The 18,793-nt window shown below is 38.8% G+C and overlaps 1 protein-coding gene across 1 annotated transcript in view; it reads right to left on the bottom strand.

The window, feature by feature from the left end:
- Positions 1-18,793, bottom strand: part of ADAMTS9 (ADAM metallopeptidase with thrombospondin type 1 motif 9) — a 164,678-nt gene that overhangs the window by 25,432 nt on the left and 120,453 nt on the right. Inside the window, exon 30 of the mRNA XM_053929461.1 lies at positions 12,466-12,639. Within this exon, the coding sequence (XP_053785436.1) occupies positions 12,466-12,639 (174 nt within the window). The remainder of the gene's footprint in view (positions 1-12,465; positions 12,640-18,793) is intronic.

Here is an 18,793-nt window from a genome sequence, read left to right as displayed (position 1 = left end):
CAATTTTCATCAAGTTCCTAATAAGTGTCAGGCCCTGGGATGTGTCCTGGGTGAACAAGAGTGCACACAATGGCACAGCCCCTGCTCTTGGAGAGGAGTGTGTATTTCAGTAGCAAAGACAAACATTAAAGACTGAGAGAGCTAGGGAGTGAGGGTTAGTAGTTGCTCTGATCTCCATTTTTCAGATGAAGAAAGTGGGGCCATAGTGAGCCTGAGTAACTTATCCCAGGTCATACATTCTTCATGGGGTAGAAGGGACTGATACTTTTATTCCCATGAACCAAGGGAGGAAAACAGAGAAGCTGGTAAGTTTTGTCCTAGAATGACCTATCTCTATGCTGTCCACTTGAGTTTCAGAGTCAATTTAACTCAAAATTCTTTTTTGAGAAAATTGAACAGATGCATGCATGCAAAAAAAAAAAAAAGAAAGAAAGAAACTAGGCCACCTTATTACCCCATATACAAGAATAAACTCAAAGTGGATTAAAGACTTAAATATAAGACCCCAAACCATAAAGCTCCTAGGAGAAAATATAGTCAGTAAAATCTCTGACATTTCTGTTAGCAATATTTTTTCCTGATATATCTCCTTGGGCAAGAGAAACAAAAGAAAAATAAATAAACAACTGGGATTACATGAAATTAAAATGTTTTTACACAGCAAAGGAAACTACCACCTACAAAATAAAAAGAACCTACTGAATGGGAGAAGATGTTTGCCAATGAAATATCCGATAAGGTGTTAATATCCAAAATTTGTAAAGAACTCATACAACTCAACAACAAAATACCAAGCAATCCAATCAGAAAATGAGCAGAGGACCTGAATAGATACTTCTCTAACAATGGCCAACAGTCATATGAAAAGGTGCTCCATGTCACTAATCATCAGAGAGATGCAAATGAAAACCACAATGAGATATCACCTCACACCTGTCATAATGGCTGTTATTAATAAATCCACAAATAACAAGTGTTGGAGAGGACGTGGAGAAAGGGGAATCCTTCTGCACTATTGGTGGGAATGCAGACTGGTGCAGCCACTATGAAAAGCAGTATGGAGGATCCTCAAAAATGAAAAGTGGAACTGTTTTATGACTGACTCCATTTATGGGCATATATTCAAAGAAACTCAAAACATGAATTTGAAAGGATATATGCACCCTTATTTTCATTGCAGTGTTATTTACAATAGTCAAGATATGGAAGAAACCCAAGCTCCCATCAATAGACGAGTGTATAAAAAAAGTGGTGGTACAAATATACAAAAAAATATTACTAAGCCATACAAAGAATGAAATCTTAACATTTGTGACAGCATGGACGAACCTAGAGGTTATTATGCTTAGTGAAATAAGTCAGTCAGAGAAAGATACCATATGATTTCATTTATATGTAGAATCTTGAGAACAAAATAAACAAACAAGCAAAACTGAAACAGACTCATAGATACAGAGAACAGACAGATGGTTGCCAGATGGGAGGGTGGTGGGGGGACTGGGTAGAAAATATGAAGGGATTAATAAGTACTAACTGGTATAAAATAGTCACCAAAAATGTAAAGTACAGCATAAAGAATATAGCCAATAATGTTGTAATAACTATGTATGGTGCCAGATGGGAACTGGAAATATCAGAAAGAACACTTTGTAAAATATATAATTGTCTAACCAGTATGTGTATACCTGAAACTAATATAAAAATAATATCGATATAAACTGTAATTGAAAAATAAAATTAAGAAAGAAATTCTTTCCTGTGATGCTTCTTGTTTTTCTTGACCCGTTAGCCAGTCACTCTCCATCCCCATCCTCCCAGCCTATGGCAACCATCTCTCTGCTTTCTGTCTCTATGAATTTGCCTATTCTGGGTATTTCATACAAGTGGGATTATCCAGTATGTGTCCTTTCATGACTGGCTTGTTTCATGTAGCATAATGTTTTCAAGGTTCTTCCATGTTAAGCATGTATCTTGTCTATGGCTAAATAATAGTCCATGTATGGATATACCACACTTTGTTCAAATGTCAATGGACATGTGGGTTGTTTCCTTCTTTTAACTACTGTGAATAGTGCTGCTGTGGACAAGCATGTGCAAGGTTTAAGACCTGATTTCAATTCTTTTGGGTATATCCCTAGGAGTGGAGATGCTGGGTCACATTGTATTCCTGTCTTTTGTGAGGCATTTTGTTCTTCAGAAAGTAGAAGGGATATATGGTATGTCCTGGTAGTCCCTTATCACTTACAAACTTGACTCAAAATTTATTTTTCCTGCTTGGAAGATAACCTCTATATCTAAAATGTGAAGTTATTTGCAATTTTTCTGGGGCACAAATATGAATCAGAAGCACTATAAGATGAGTACGAAGGAGCAAATCCCTTCCAACCAGTGCAGGAGGCTGGCTGGGTCCGGTTCCGAGCTCAATCCCAGCTCAGTGGTTTTGGGGTTTTCTGTGCCCCTGGAGGATGCTGGGAATGATCGTGAAGTAATAACATTTTTATTTCTTCATTTAAAAAATGCCAAGTACATTAGGGAGCCACTGAATGTTACAAAACAAAACAAAACATGGTTAATCTGTGCTGTGTAGACATATGCAGAAAAAATGCTTAACTCCCCTTAGAAAAAGGAATTCCTTAGAGTTTAGGTGACTCAGAAGATCATGATTGAGCAGACAACCTAGACTAACCCTTCCCGTGTCCTGTCATTCTCACTGACTCATAGGGCTTTCTTCTGTGTCAGTGAGTAACAGGTTAGAGCAGAAATGCAAGGATTACTAAACACTTTCTGCTTGTTAAATGTCTCTCTCTAGGGTTTGAAGAATGTTTAACTACTTTATAAATACTCTTTTGCCAATGGTAGAAAAGGCAGTTGGGAAACTTTACCTGGTGTAAGAAACATCCAAACCTGTAGAAAATTTGTATGAATTTATTTGAGCCAAACTGACATCAATTGCCAGGAAGTAAAATCTCAATGGATTGAGAAAATGCTTTGAAGAATGGCAATTTTGCAGCTTATTCTATACATTAGATCAAAAGAGGAGACGTAAGGGGGTTACATGAAATCCACTGGTGATATAGATTAGGGTGGTGGGAGAAAGCAAAGTGGAGAAATCTCTGAGATTGGATAAAAAGTAAAATGGAGAGACACATATTTCTTTTACATAGATAGTACAGGATGGATAATAATTAACATTTACAGCACATTGAGATGGAATTCGGGGAAACAAGGTAACAATGAGGGGTTCTTCCGTCTGTGCTCTGGTGCAGAGGTTGTAGCCTGAGGGGTCTGGAAAAGGAGAGAGATTACCCTGACCTTTCAAAGGTATGTTATCTTAGATGCAAAAGGACAACAGACAGGCTCACTTAAGTAAACACTGACCTTTGTCAGGGAAGCTACAGGCCTAGGACGTGACTACCCTCATGGCCCGCTTCTACTTAGAAATTTTTATGTTCAGACCATTGTATGTGGTTACTTTAGGTCTCTGAGTTTGTAGGACCCACCCTTCTGGCCTCCCTTGAGCTTGTCAGGTTTAGTATGTAGACTTTTTAGTCCACAATTGAGTATAACTTTTAGAAAAATAGAAGTAAGTAACTGACAATGCTCAGTGCTTTAGAATTAGCGAACAGATGCTCTAAAATCACACAGCAAGTCTTTACTCTTGGAGCCATACATCCGAACTAGAGCAGGAGGCTGGGTGACCAGAAAGCAAGCCTAGCCCCATGCTTTTGGATTTTATCAGCTTTTGGTAATATCACTTCCCCGCTAAAATTTATGAACTCTTTCCTTTCTCCTGGAAAATGATCTAGAAATGTCCTGAAAAACAGCTGGAAAGATCAACTAGCCTCATTTTAATCCTAACAGGTTTTTTCAAATTTCATTACAGCTTTTAGGAAAAAGTATACCAAGTGTCTAAGCCATACCACCAGCCTTCTGGAATTGCAGCCACACTGTGATTGAGAAAGCAAATAACCACAGCACTGGGCTGAACTGGGTAGCCTGCCCATTGTCTCACAGGCTACATGAGCCTTTAATGTGCTGAAATTAGCACATTAGGAGCAGGGTGGGGGGATAACTTTCCAAATTTGAGGGTAAGACCTAAAATGAATGTTTAATGTACTATTTTATTTAGCTAGGTAGGTTGGCCACAGGGTAAAGATCTAAAAAGAATTATTTGAGAAACTGTCTTTCCTTTAATTAAAGATTGAAAACAAGCTGCTTTACACTCTTTTGGTGAGATTCCCTAACCATTGTGGGGATGGGGGGCAAAAATCATTTCATATTCATGTTCTCTACCTTTTAAGGTTGCTGCTTTTCTCCAGGGATGAAAGAATCTGTTGTGTCGTTTCCAGGGCCAGCTACCATTATCAGGGAGCGTTAGCACAGACAAGCCACAGGACAAATGCAGAACTTAACAGCACTGTGTTCTGTGTGCCATGCAAAGGTTTTTGTGTTATAGAACAGTGTTGACAATCAATTTATCTAACATGGCTTTAAATTAAAGGAAAAGCAGTCTTAAGTTACTAATAGCTTCTATTCTCAAAGCTCATGTTACAGTCAGAAATGTGAATTTTTGAACACCTTTTGAACACTTTTACCCCAAAATAGTATATTTTGCATAGGAAAAAAGTAGAAACAATACTGTGGAGACATTTCATAACTTTAAAGTCATTCACACTTTCAGCCAGTAATTTCAACTGGCCAAGTTCTGTCCTGGGTGCTTGGGGACAGCCCTGACATCCTCTTACTCCCCTTCTCTCTCTATTAGGACACCCAGGGTGGCTACTTCTCCCAGTTTGGGGTCCATGTGTCAGGATAACACGGGAACTGGTGGCTCTTGGCTTTAATGTTTAGGGTGCCTTATGTTGCTGTGTGAGCAGATGTGGGTTCACAACAGTGATTGTGATGGAGGAAGGAGCCATCAAGGTCTTCTGCAACTGTGACAGCAGAAGAGGACAAGGGGTGGGAGTTCCCACAGTGCTGAAAGGGATGCTGCGTAGCAGGGGACAAGGAGGAGAAGTGCAAGTGTTGGTGAGTGAATCAGGCAAGGAGGAGATGGCTGCTGGCTCAGGAGGGACTCAGCATGCATGGAGGCTGGAGGTGAAGGTCAAGGGGAAATGGGGCCAGGATGATGACAGCAGTTTGGGGTTGTTAGAGCCTTCAGTCTGAGATAGGAATTCCAGAAGGTGGACAGAAGTCAGGTCTTGAAGGGGCTTGTAAACCTCCTACACTGTTCCAAAGAAAATCCAAACCCTTTCCCTGGCCTACAGGGCACATCATAACCCAGCCACTCATGCAGTCCAACCTCATATCAGCATCTCGTCCCCACTTCCTCTGCTCAGGCCATACTCTGCTTTTCTATGCAAGTGCACTGGGCTCTGTCCTCCCTCTTCCTTCAATGTGGAATCACTTTCTCTTGCCCTTTGCCCCCTGACCACCCTAGAGAGGTAGGTCTGGCCTGTCACTCTCTCTCAGCATCTAGTTTCTTTCCTGTCACAGCACTTTTGACAATTAGCAATTTCATGTAACATGTCCATTTGCTTGCTTTCTCTGTCAACCCCACCATGGCAATTCTATGATCTCTTCTGCATCCCTGATGCACACCTACTACCTGGCACTGTAGTAGGTGTTGTGGGTGCTTGATAAAGATTTGTTGAATGAATAAAAGAGTTAATATCTGGTCCTTGTACATACATCAAAATCTGATCACTCCCTATTGGAAACTTTATAAAATCTTTATACCATCTGACCAAGGACTTGCTGCTCATTTCTAACTTTTCTGTGCTAAGAAGATAAACTTGGAAATCACTCCACAGCTGATCTCAATAAAAGTTCTTAGAATCCAAATATGTATGAGTGACCCAAGTCCCTGCCCTGGGCCAAACAGCTGTGGGGTGGGCAGCTCTGCAAAGGCCAGACATATCCAAGCACAGCTTGTCCGTGGCACTGTGACAAGGAAATAAAACAATTGTACTTATAAGAAAACAGAGTTTGCTTCACTGTTCTAAAAGACATTCTAAAGATTTAAAGAAGAAAGGCTATCAACTAGCAAACACTTTTCTTTAAAGTCCCCTCCCTCCCTTCCTCCCTTCCTCTCTCCCTCCCTCCCTCCCTTCCTTCCTTCCTTCCTACCTTCCTTCCTTCCTTCTTTCTTTCCTTCTTTCTTCCCAATTCTCTTTTTGTCCCTCCATTCATTTTATTCATTCAACAAGTGCCTTTGATGCTCTAGGTGCTATGCTGAATGGTGGGAAAAACTAGTGAATAGGCTCTCTGACCCCTAACAGCAGATAACACAGAAAAGGAAAGCAGGCGACAGATTCAGACTGGAAATGCTAAAGCAGAGTATTTTCATGGGGCAGTAAGAGCTAATAGAGGGTCATCTGAGACAGTTGCTAGTGTGGAGGAGTGATCAGCATGGGCTCCTGAGAAAAAGTGATGTCTTGGCTGAGGCTTGAAGGATGCACATGGGTGACTGAAGTAAGGGAAAGAGCAGGGCAGCCTTCTGATATAGAGCTCCTGGGGAGGAGAGAGTATTGCAGGTAAAGATTTTAAAAGAAAAAAGAAAACTTGCAAGTCCTGGGAAATTTATTTATTAGTGCTAAGAGATGCATAAACCACATGAGGTCAAATTTGACAGAAAGCCCTCTGCAGCTATAAGAAAAACTTTAAGTCAAATTAAAATACTATTAATAAGTAAATCCTTTATGATTTTATAATCATAAAGGAATTTTAAAAGTATTTGTTTTTCTTTTTAAAAATTCCAACAGCTTCATGAGCATTATAAGCCCAAAGTGAGTAAAACTGATCACTGAGAGGCCAAGTATCTAGCCTAAAGTTGGCAGGTGATATTAAAAGCCCAACGTTGTGATAATCATCTGGTCATCAGTGCTGGTCATCATCTGAGCTCTCCACCAAGGCTACTATACTGAAGGGAAGCAGCATTGGTGGAAGATCTAAAATGTACAGAACCCCCTCATTTATTCTCACTTAATCTTCAGCACGACCCTTTAATCCCTTCAACAAAGTCTGCCATATAATCCCCATTTAGCAGATGAGCTAACTGGAGCCCAGAGATAAGAATTTGATTTCTGGCTCTGGCTGGCGTGGTTCAGTGGATTAAATGCCAGCTTGTGAACCAAAGGGTTACTGGTTTGATTCCCAGTCAGGGTACATGCTGAGGTGCACGTGAGGCAACCACACATTGAAGTTTCTCTCCTTCTCTTTCTCCCTCCCTTCCCCTCTCTCTAAATAATAATAATAATAAAATCTAAAAAAAAGAACTTGATTTCTCAGAGCAACACATGGAATGATCTTTTGTTAACAATGTGATACTTCCAGGGCATAAACAAAATGAGACAACTAATGTCTGGAGAGAGCATTTTTCTCTTCTCCAATTATTTTGCCCTACATCTGAAAGTCCAGGTGCTATATACAGTGTGCTGTCATGAAGGCACACTGATGTCCCTTCCGCCCACATAGCCAACAGGCCTCACAATAAACAAAAGTGGTCCACTGAAGTGCTCCAACATCATCAAGACCCCCCTCCACCCAGTCCAACCACATGGCTTAATGTCTGATCATCAACCAACTGGACCAAGAATTTTATTTTTAGAAGCAGGTGGGGGTGGTCACCCAGTCAAGGGAATTCTACTTTGATGCCACCTCTGCAGTAAGAGGCTGGAAAAGCCATTAAGAGGGAAATAAAATTATTCAACTGAGGTAACAAAAAGGCAGGGGAATATAAAATTCAGAGCATGTGTTCCAGAGTTCAGGCTGCTGGGCTTTGAATCCCAGCCTTATTACCTGGTAAATGCATGAACTTGGATGAATTAACCTATCTAAGCCTCTAAGTTTCCTCATTTTTAAGTGAGGATAGAAATTTAATTACTACACTAGAGACTTATGGAAAAGGCTAAATGAGGTTCTCCACATAGTGCTCAGTCTATAGCTTAATAAACAATAAGATGTATGACTTTTCAAAAATCATCATCAGTAGTAGGGCCACTGTGCTATACAACTCTAGTGGGTGCCTCTGTCATTGCAGCCTATGGAAACAGTACCTCTGGAGTTCTGCAGTGCACAGCATGGGTGGCTGTATAAAATATGTTGATGATGCTATTGTACATATGCAGAACTTGTACTTCTCAAGATGGATGTGTGGATTATTTCTCAAAAAGAAGAGGGTGCCATTTGCTTTGTGTCTTGCATGAAATACATCTTGTCAACAAACAGGCTAGTTTTAATAGTCAACAGGGGGAAACAAAAGAGGAAAGTACACACTCAAAAAGCAAACAAGAGCTCTGCTGGTTGCCAAGGACTAGTAAGAGGAAGATGACTTCCTGTAAAGGGGTGGGCTGAGGAAACCTCCCATTCAGTGGGCTCTGAGGCTGTGTCTCGGCACGCTCACTGACATTAAGTAGAAGCGTCACTAGATGAAAGGAGGAAAGTCAAGACACATGCCTGCCCCACATAGGTATCAGGTAAAATGTAGCAGAGTGAGTGGGTGACAGAGGAGGTGGGAGGAAGAAAGAAGGTGAAAGCCCAAAGGAAAGAGATGACTGCAAACAATGGAACCATTAGGAGGGGGAGGAAGAGGGAAGGACAGGGCTGGAAGGCTAAATCCCCACACATTCGAAGCCTGTAGTTCTTAAAAAAAAAATCCCATTTAAAATTGCATCAAAAAATAAAACTAGGAATAAATTTATTCAAGAAGGTGAAAGACCAGTACACTGAACACTGTAAGACACTGATAAAAGAAACTGAAGAAAACACAAATAACTGAAAAGATATTCTATTCTCATGAACTGGAAGAATTAATATTGTTAAAATGTCTACTCTAGATTCCATGCAATCCTATCAAAATTACAAAAGGCATTTTTCACAGAAATTTTTTAAAATCCTAAAATTTGTATGGGAATTGACCTGCAAAAGACCCCCCAAATTACCAAAGAAATCTTGAGAAAGGAGAACAAAGCTGGAGGCATCATGCACCCTGATTTCAACCTATGATACAAAGCTATAGTAATCAAAACAGTATGTTACTGGCATAAAAAAGACACACATATCAATGGAATAGAATAGAGTACCTAGAAATAAACCCACACACATATATGCTGAGATAATTTATGACAAAGGAGCCAAGAATATACAAAGGGGAAAGGATAGTCTCTTCAATAATGGTGTTAGGATAATAGCTACCTGCAAAAGAATCAAATGGGATCCCTGTCTTACACCATACACAAAAATCAATTCAAAATGGATGAAAGACTTGAACATAACACCTGAAACCATAAAACTCCTAGGAGAAAACATAGGGGTAAGTTTCTTGACATCAATCTTGGCAATGATTTTTTGGATTGACACCCAAACCAAAGGCAACAAAAACAAAATAAATAAGTGGGACCACATTAGACTAAAAATAGGCAAGGGACCTGAAGAGACATTTCTCAAAAGAAGACATAGAAAATGGACAATGGATATATGAAAAGGTTCTCAACATCACGAATCATCAAGGAAATGTAAATCAAAACCACAATACATATCACCTCACACGTGATAGAATGGCTATCATCAAGAAGACAAGAAATAACAAGTGTTGGCAACAATGTAGAGAAAAGGGAACCCTCGTGCACTGTTGGTAGGAGTATGAATTGGTGCAGCCGTTATGTAAAACAGTATGGGGGGTCCTCAGAAAATTAGAACCAGAGCAACCATATGATACAGTAATTATACTCCTGGTTATTTATCCAAAGAAAACAAACTCAAAAAGATGTATGTACTCTATGTTCACTGCAGCAATACTTACAACAGCCAAGATATGGAAGCAACCTAAGTGTCCACCAATGGATAAATAGATACAGAAAATAGGGTCTCTCTCTCTCAATTATAATATATATATAATATATACATATATTATATTTGTATGTGTATATGAATATAATTCAGCCATTAGAAAAAGGAAATCCTACCATCTGCAACAACATGGATGGAGCTCGGGGGCATTGTGGTGCTATAAATCAGACAGAGAAAGACAAATACTGTATGATACTACTTATAGGTAGAATATTTAAAACACCAAACTTACAAATATGGAGAAGAAGCTGGTCAAAAGGTAGAAACTTCCAGGTATAAGGTAAGTAAGTCCTGGGGATGTAATGTCTAGCATGGTGACTATAGTTGACAATACCATATTGTATATTTAAAATATGCCAAGAGAGTAGATCTTAAACTTCTCATCACGAGAAAAACAATATGTAGGTATGTGAGGTAACCAAGTGAAGTAAGTCAGATAGAAAAGTGCAAGAACCATATGATTTCACTTATATGGTTCACTATAGTTAATAGTATTAGTATTTAGCTGTATAGCTGTAGTATTTCACTACAGTTAATAGATATTAACTATAACTTACTGTGGTAATTATTTTGCAATATATACATATATAAAATCATCATGTTTTCGACAAAAATGAATACAATACTATATGTCAATTATGTTCAATAAAACTGGAAAAAAGTGGAATACCCACAGTACTTGTATAAAATAATAATAAAAAAGAACAGTGTCGTATTTCATAATGTTCTAAGAAAATAAGCATAGTATTGAGCCTTGATTCTTCAAATTGCTAGGTATGTGGCATTTGGACAAATGACATTGGCTCTCTGAACCTTAGTTTCCTCGACTGAAAAATGGGGTCATAATAATAATGCCCACTTTGTCTAGTGGTTATAAAGATTAAGTGAGGTGGTGAACATAAAGCACTTAGCACTGTGCAGGCCACAATTTACCCCTGTTCTAAAAACTCTTCCTGGTAGTAAATTTTTGCCTTATTATTTGTATCTTCAAACCTTTTACAGAATGCACTTTCTTTTTTAAATTTAAACTTATTGGGATAACATTGGTCAATGACACTATATAAATTTCAGGTGTACAACTTTATAATCTGGCATCTGGACACTGTATTATATGCTTATCACCTAAAGTCTAGTCTCCTTCCATCACCATATTTGACCCCCTTTATCCTCTTCAACCTCCCTCCTCCTTTCCCTCTATTAACCACCACCAAGCTGTTGTCTGTGTCTATGAGTTTACTTCTTGTTTGGTTGATTAGTTTGTTGCTTTCAGTTCTATATTCCACATATGAGTGACAACAAATGGCTCTTACACTTTTCCACCTCACTTACTTAGCATGATACCCTCAAGATCCAATCATGCTGTCATTTTAACTTACCGTGGTAATTATTTTGCAATATACACATATATCAAATCATCATGTTTTCATCAAAAATGAATACAATGCTATATGTTAATTATATTCAATAAAACTGGAAAAAAGTGGAATTGCACTTTTCTACCTGACTTACTTCACTGAGCATGATACTCTCAAGATCCAACCATGTTGTCACAAATGGCAGTATTTCATCTCTTTAATGTCTGAGTGGTATTCTTTTATAGACACAGTGTGGGACAAAAGGAGGTTTATAGTTGTGAGTATGTAAAATACAGAGTTTATTCTTATGTTATTATTTCTTAATTATTACATTATTTATTTGTATTTCATGTGAAACAGTTCATTCTTATATTATTATTCATTATAGTATTACATATTTGTATTTCAACTGTAAACATACTTTTGCCCACCACTCTATATTTACTGCATCTTCTTTATCTGTCATCTGTTGAAGGACACGTGGGTTGTTTCCATGTCTTAGGTATTGTGAATAACAGTAGGCATTTTCTATTTCATTCCAGTATCAATGGACATGGTTTTGCTTCCTAACGCTTTTTTCCCCCTATTCTACAATTGAATTTTCTGTTCTGGATACAGAGGTTAGCTCCTATTAATGTCTTACCTTTTTAGCCAGACTTTTCCTTGGGGACAGTTAGTATATTCTATGACAAAATATTAATATTAAACATTAACATTTTCTTTAACCAAACATTAAGTGGGAGAAAAACAAGTCTGTCTATTTCTGCATCAACAGAGTAATTCTTCAGATTCCATCATTTTTTTTAATGTTGTGAAATACTTCACTAATTAATCAGGGTTTCCGGAGAGGGCCCCTCTCCTACCTGACAGCCAAGACCTGGAAGGAGGAGGAATACAGTCCTACTGGAGTCTGTCTGGGGCCGTGTGCCACAGAACAACCAAGTCTAGATACACATGTTTAAAAAATTTCATACATTTCTCCTCCTCCTGCATGCATTTATCTGCATGCATTTGGCCTAACGCCTGTTATAGTTTCTCTGGAGGCAGCCAGACTAGGAACATTCAAGGACGCAGAGGAATTGTAAAAAAAGGAGGAGCCATCCCAGCCCTGTGGGAGTGAGCTGCCTGCCTCTGACCACAAACCTTTGGGAGTGAGCCAGCCTTGTCACTGTGCTTGAAGGCTTCACAGGGGATAGATGTGATGATAGCAAGGGGGTTGAGCAAAATCCCTGGCAAGTGCCTACTTCATGGCTCTACTTACTTCTTGCCATTCCTCTGCCCTCCAAGCATAGAGAGGACACAGCGGGGCTTGGCAGGAACGCTCCGACTCTGGTCTGGTGTAGGGGTTGCACTCGGTCTCGCTGGCTACCTTGCGTGTTCCCATCTGACAGCCCACATTTCTCCGCTGCACGCCTTGGCCACAGGACACAGAGCACTAAGAAGACAAGAGTGTGTAAGTGGGAGCTTTGGGTCATTGGGCTTGTGTGTGTGTGTATGTGTGTTTGTGTGGTGGGGGAGCCACAGACCTGAGGAATGTACCCCTAATCCAATGCCTTTCACGGCTATCACAAGGGTTTCTAATTTCCAATGAAGAGACCCAAAGTAAGGTCTTAAACCTTCAAACTCACTGCCTGTCAGTATTGGTGAGTGAGGAAGATATTCAAGTTTCAGGAATCTCTAAAGTTACCAAAACTTTTAGGACAATTGAAGAGATTGGGAGAGATCAGTAGGAACCATTTAGAGCTTCCATGTGAAATAAAAATCCCAAATAATTTCTATCCTGGAGGATTTGAGGCTCTTGGAAAATGGAACTACAGTACTCTATCAGAATAATTTCTTGGCAGGTTAAGAGTATAGCCCAAGGAAAATAAATCACTGAAGCTTTCAGGACCTTGTATGTAGAATTATTTCCTCCAGTCTCTTCCTTTTCTTGCTCCTATTCCTGGAGAGAGAGGAATTTTTTCTAAACTATGGAATTCACCAGTATTTTTGTCTATCTACAACCTAAGTTGACTATATAAGAATAAAAGCTGGCAAGGAAAAAACATTTCCTTAGGCATGATATTTCAGCTCTCAAAGAAATACTGTTAATCAGGCTGAGGCATTTGGTTGACCAAGGAGCAAAACACCATATTAAATCTGCAATTAACTTTCCCCTGAATTAATTTTTAAATGTTTTTTTCATTGCTGGATTTTATAATCTCACTTATGGTCAGGCCAAAAATTATACTCTTTAATAAGGCTTTGACAGAAATGAAAGGCACCATTTGATTGGGAAAAAAAAACACAGCATATTATTACACTTAGCTAGTTTAAAATTTCACCAAATTTTTGTGATAGCTCAGCCTCCATTAATTTGCCTGGCATTGAAAAAACAAGTTTAACATACATGAAAGCCATGTGCCTAAGAGGAAGTCTTACTTAATAAAGAATAGAATCATGCTCTTTTAAATTAGAAAAAAATTCTTGTCCAGTTAACCTGCAGTAGGACTCCTCTCATTCTGAGCTAATGGAAATGTGGTATCAAGTACACCCACTGAATTCTGCTGAATATTAATTTTATTGCCATTTCAGATTTCAAGAACACAGGCAACTCGGGAAATCACATTGTTTCAGATGAGTCTAAGCCAGGCAGGAGCTCAAATGGTCACATCAAAGCCAACTAAAGAGAGGAAATATTTTGGAGCAACATAGCTATTATTGTTTGGATTTAATTGTATTAATTGGATTGAAGGAGTTTGTGACCCACAAAAAAACAGACTTTTAAAGTGATCATATGCTGGTGGAACAGGGAGTGCCTGGACACAGGTGGCTGCCTTATCTACAGAGAACGGCATATAGTGTTATGGGAGCCACATGTACAATATTTCCCATTGACAACCCTGAAAATGAATGAGCGGTACCACAGGAGAGTTACCACACCACTGACAGAAACATTCAAACACTGTCATCATCAACAAACGACAACCAAAAAATCATTTGGCTGTTTGAATTTGGGGTCTACAGTATAAAACTGTACATGTCCAGAACGATGTATTCAAATGGCAATACAAAGGAAGAAAAAGAAGAGTTACATAAACAAATTTGAGTTGGGCACAGGATTGATAACATGTTCAAAAGCTCACAATGCTTTAAGAGCCTAAGGAAAAAGGAAACAACATTAAAGACTTTTAGATTCCATACTATTCAAGCTCTAAGTCAATGAAACCTCTTTTTAGTGCTATCACTATTGAGTAAATTACTTAGGGTTGGAAAAAGGGAAGGCATTAAGAGCCCTAAGTATGCAACATTTAAAAAATCACTTCCTACAATGTTTGATAATTTTTCAAAAAGGCAAATACACAGGAAATTTCAATTACATAATACATCTTTGTGGCTTCTGATTTTTATTATGTCAAAGCCAGTTTTGAAATAATGCAAAAAAGTTTCGACCTGACTTAAATGCTCAACAAGGCAGAAGCTCTGCCTTTCTGCATCCTGCATCCACCGTAATCTTTGCTCAAAATGAAGTGCACTGCCTCAGCTCCTTTTCTGGGCTCCAGTTTTCCTCCTGTGTTGTCTCAGGGGATGCAACAATTTGCATACACAGCCAGCCAGGCTTGCTTGGTGAATTCTGAGATTTGTGCAGAAACCCCATGAATAAAACAGCATCAAAAAGACCTCTGCATGACCCTGGAGTTGGTGATGGTGGTGGTATGTGCACTTGCACTTAATTCTTCCGGTTTTACCTACCACATCTTTTGGTTAGTTTGTAGAGAGAAAAAGTTGAGCAGTCTCTATTAATGTGTTCCCCACAGCCATCATTCTGCACGGCAGTCTATTTGTGCAGGTTTGAAAGTAGATGATTTTAGTTCTGAACTACTGAGCCGGAAGCGGTTTCATCTCTCTATAGTCCCTGCTGTGCAGAGCTACTATGCAGAACTCGCTGACTTAAAGGGGGAACTTGATGCTTATTTACTTCCATAGATAAAAAGAATCTCTGCAGAAGTTCTCATGTTTGGGGAATCATAATATACACTTGAAACCCTGGAAAGAATTTTAGATACTTTCTTCCAGTATTACTGTGGTCACATTATTTAAAGGAAAGGCTAGCTTGAAAAATAACTATATGAACCACCTATAATAATAAAATTGGTAACAACAGAAATAGCAAACTTTTACTAAGCATTTACTATGTACCACTCTCTAGAAGAGGGTTTCTCAAGCTAATAATTCCTTTTTGTTAGACACTGTCTCGTGCATTACAGGAAGTCTAGCAGCACCGCTGGACTCTGCCCACTAGGTGTCAGTTACAGTTCCCATCCTCTGCCAAGTTGTGGCAACCAAAGCTGTCTCCAGACATTGCCAAATGTCCCAAGGGCTATAAATTCACCCTGGCCGAGAGGTTATCCCTATGCTAAGCATTTTACATAAAATACCTTTTGTATTTTTTAGTAAACTTTTAGGCAGGTACTCCACAAATAAATTAAGCAAAGAACAGAGATAATCACTCTAACTCAAGCAAAACAAGAAAAACAAAGTCAAAGTAATTCTGTCCCAGGCAATGTACTGACTGTAGGTACTGTGGATACCAGTTTTAAAATACACTGCTAACAGGATGCAGCCTTCTTCACAGTGTTGGCTAGAGTGAAGGTGGGAAGCCTGTATGCAAGCAATTCAGCACCAATGCTCATAGTTCAAACACAAACACAGTCATGAGAGCATGCATCTATCATTAAAGCAACTCCATTTCTCCTCACTGACCATATGCATATGATTTCCTTGATTTCTCAAAAGACGCAAGCTACATTATTTGCCATGTTTCTCCCTTAAATACTTGCAGAATACTTCAGAACCTGACACCACAGGTTCTGTTCTCATTGTAGTTAAGATAAAAGCCCTGCCCTGGCTGGTGTAGCTCAGTGGATTGAGTGCCGGCCTGTGGACCGAAAGTTTGCCAGTTCGATTCCCAGTCAGGGCTCATGCCTGGGTTATGGGCCAGGTCCCCAGTTGGGGGTGAGAGGCAACTAATCGATGTTTCTCTTGCACATGTTTCTCTCCCTTTCTCCTTTCTCCAAAAATAAATAAATAAAAATCTGAAAAAAAAAGGTAAAAGTCCTAACCCAAAATGGCTGGTAGATTCATAATGCAATCGCTGGCTTCTGTTTTGAAGCTGAATTGAAGAGCTTGAAAAAAATGAATTATTTCCCTGAATCGAAGACACCACTGATTGCAAGCACAACATTATGTTTTGTATCAGTAAGATAGAAAAACAAAGGTTATTAATTAAATCATGGCATTCCAATTGAGTTTTAGGCCCATCCTGACCACTGAGATGGTAAAGAATAAAAAAAGACAGGTAACTCAGGGTTGATGAATGATCCATTGAATAAATTCATGACTGATGAATTCTAATTTAATCATTTATTGTTTTTGTTTCTGATCTTCGTTTTTTAAAAAGGCCTTCTGCTAGGAATAGGATAAGGTAAAAAAAATGTCACTCTGGAATGCTTTCTTATTGTGACAACACAGAGTTGAGCCAGGAATTTGATGCTGATGTTTGTCTTAAAATTTCATAGGCAACTAACCTTAGCTCTTGATCAAAATCATGTAAACAAATTGAACATGAACTTTTGAAAAAAAAATGCTTTAAAACTATAGTGAGGATGTTTTTCAAGAAAAGCATTCCTTTCTTTGGAGACATTTCCTTTATAATTTCAAGATTTTCAAAAGATGTAGGTTAAATAAAACATTTCACTTTAAATCTCAAAATGCCAATTTTCAGGGACAGACTATGAAGATTAGTACAGCTACCCTAGTCTCCTATCCCAATATTCTATATGTCTTATTAACATCAGACATTCTGACATGATGAGAAATTGTACTAATTATTCTTCCTATCTTGAAGAAGAGATGACCAGAAAATAGCTACCAGCAGAAAACAAAGGGACCAGATGTAAAATCTTCTAAATTTGATGCAGATGGATAATCATTACTCTTGCTTTAATATCACTGCCTTAGGGGTATTCCTGTTTACTACCTGATCATTAGTAAGCCAATAATCTGTAATCATGCAGACCATTTTTCTCCATCAACCACTGGGTCTGAGTATTTTTAGGTATACTTCTAAATTGCAGAAATTGGATTTTACCTAAGTAGCACCTTGTCTTGACTGCTTTTATATATAATTCATTTTTGCAAATCGAATCAAGGCATTTTAAAAGTTAACCAGACTATTACATAACTTTGCTTACTTGTATTTTCTACAAAAGTAACTAGACTTTTCTAAGCAATTACTTTGAACAGGTATGGTCTTTTGGGGGGAGGCATTCTGAAAATCCTGTTACCTTATGTTTGAAAAAAAAAACCCACTCAAGACAACTAAGTGACGAAGAGATAGCCAACCTATCAGATACACAGTTCAAAACACTGCTTATCAAGATGCTCCAGGAACTCACTGGGTACTTCAACAGCATAAAAAAGACCCAGGCAGCAATGAAGGTTGCATTATGTGAAGTACAGAAAAATCTGCAGGTAACCAACAGTGATGGGAAGGAAACCGAGACTCAAATCAATGGTTTGGAGCAGAAGGAAGAAAGAAACATTCAACCAGAACAGAATGCAGAAAGAAGAATTCAAAAAAATGAGGAGAGGCTTAGGAACCTCTAGGACATCTTTAAACATTCCAACATCCAAATTGTAGGGGTGCTAGAAGGAGAAGAAGAAGAGCAAGAAATTGAAAACTTATTTGAAAAAATAATTAAGGAGAACTTCCCCAATCTGGCAAAGGAAATAGACTTCCAGGAAGTCTAGGAAGCCCAGAGAGTCCCAAAGACGTTGGACCCAAGGAGGAACACACCAAGGCACATAGTAATTACATTAGCCAAGATTAAAGAGGAGAGAATCTTAAAAGTAGCAAGAGAAAAGGACAGTGTTACCTACAAAGGAGTTCCCACTAGACTATCAGCTGATTTCTCAAAAGAAACCTTGCAGGGAAGAAGGGGTTGGAAAGAAGTATTAGAACTCATGAAAGGCAAGGACCTACACCCAAGATTACTCGATACAGCAAAGCTATCATTTATAATAGAAGGGCAGATAAAGTGCTTCCCAGGTAAGGTCAACTTAAAGTTCATCATCACCCAGCCCTTATTATATGAAATGTGAAAGGAACTTATCTAAGAAAAAGATGATAAAAACTATGAACAGTAAAATGACAACAAGCTCACAGATGTTAACAACCGAACCTAACCCCCCCCCAAAAAAAACCCAAAAACAAACTAAGCAAACAATTAGAACAGGAACAGTATCACGGAAATGGAGATCACATGGAGGGTTATCAGTGGGGGAGTGGGAGGGGGAGGGGGGAAGGTACAGAGAATAAGTAGCATAAATAGTAGGTAGAAAATAGACAGGGGGAGGTTAAGAATAGTAGAGGAAATGCAGAAGACAAAGAACTTATATATACGACCTGTGGACATGAACTAAAGGAGGGGAATGCAGGTGGGAGGGGGTGTGCAGGGCAGAGGGGAATAAAGGGGGGGGGAAATGGGACAACTGTAATAGCATAATCAATAAAATATATTTTTAAAAATTGGTTGATTGTCACACAC

This window comes from Desmodus rotundus, chromosome 8 (assembly GCF_022682495.2).
Source record: "Desmodus rotundus isolate HL8 chromosome 8, HLdesRot8A.1, whole genome shotgun sequence".
Taxonomy (NCBI): domain Eukaryota; kingdom Metazoa; phylum Chordata; class Mammalia; order Chiroptera; family Phyllostomidae; genus Desmodus; species Desmodus rotundus.
The sequence above is the reverse complement of the archived record's forward strand: the minus strand, read 5'-3'. Positions and strand labels throughout refer to the sequence as shown.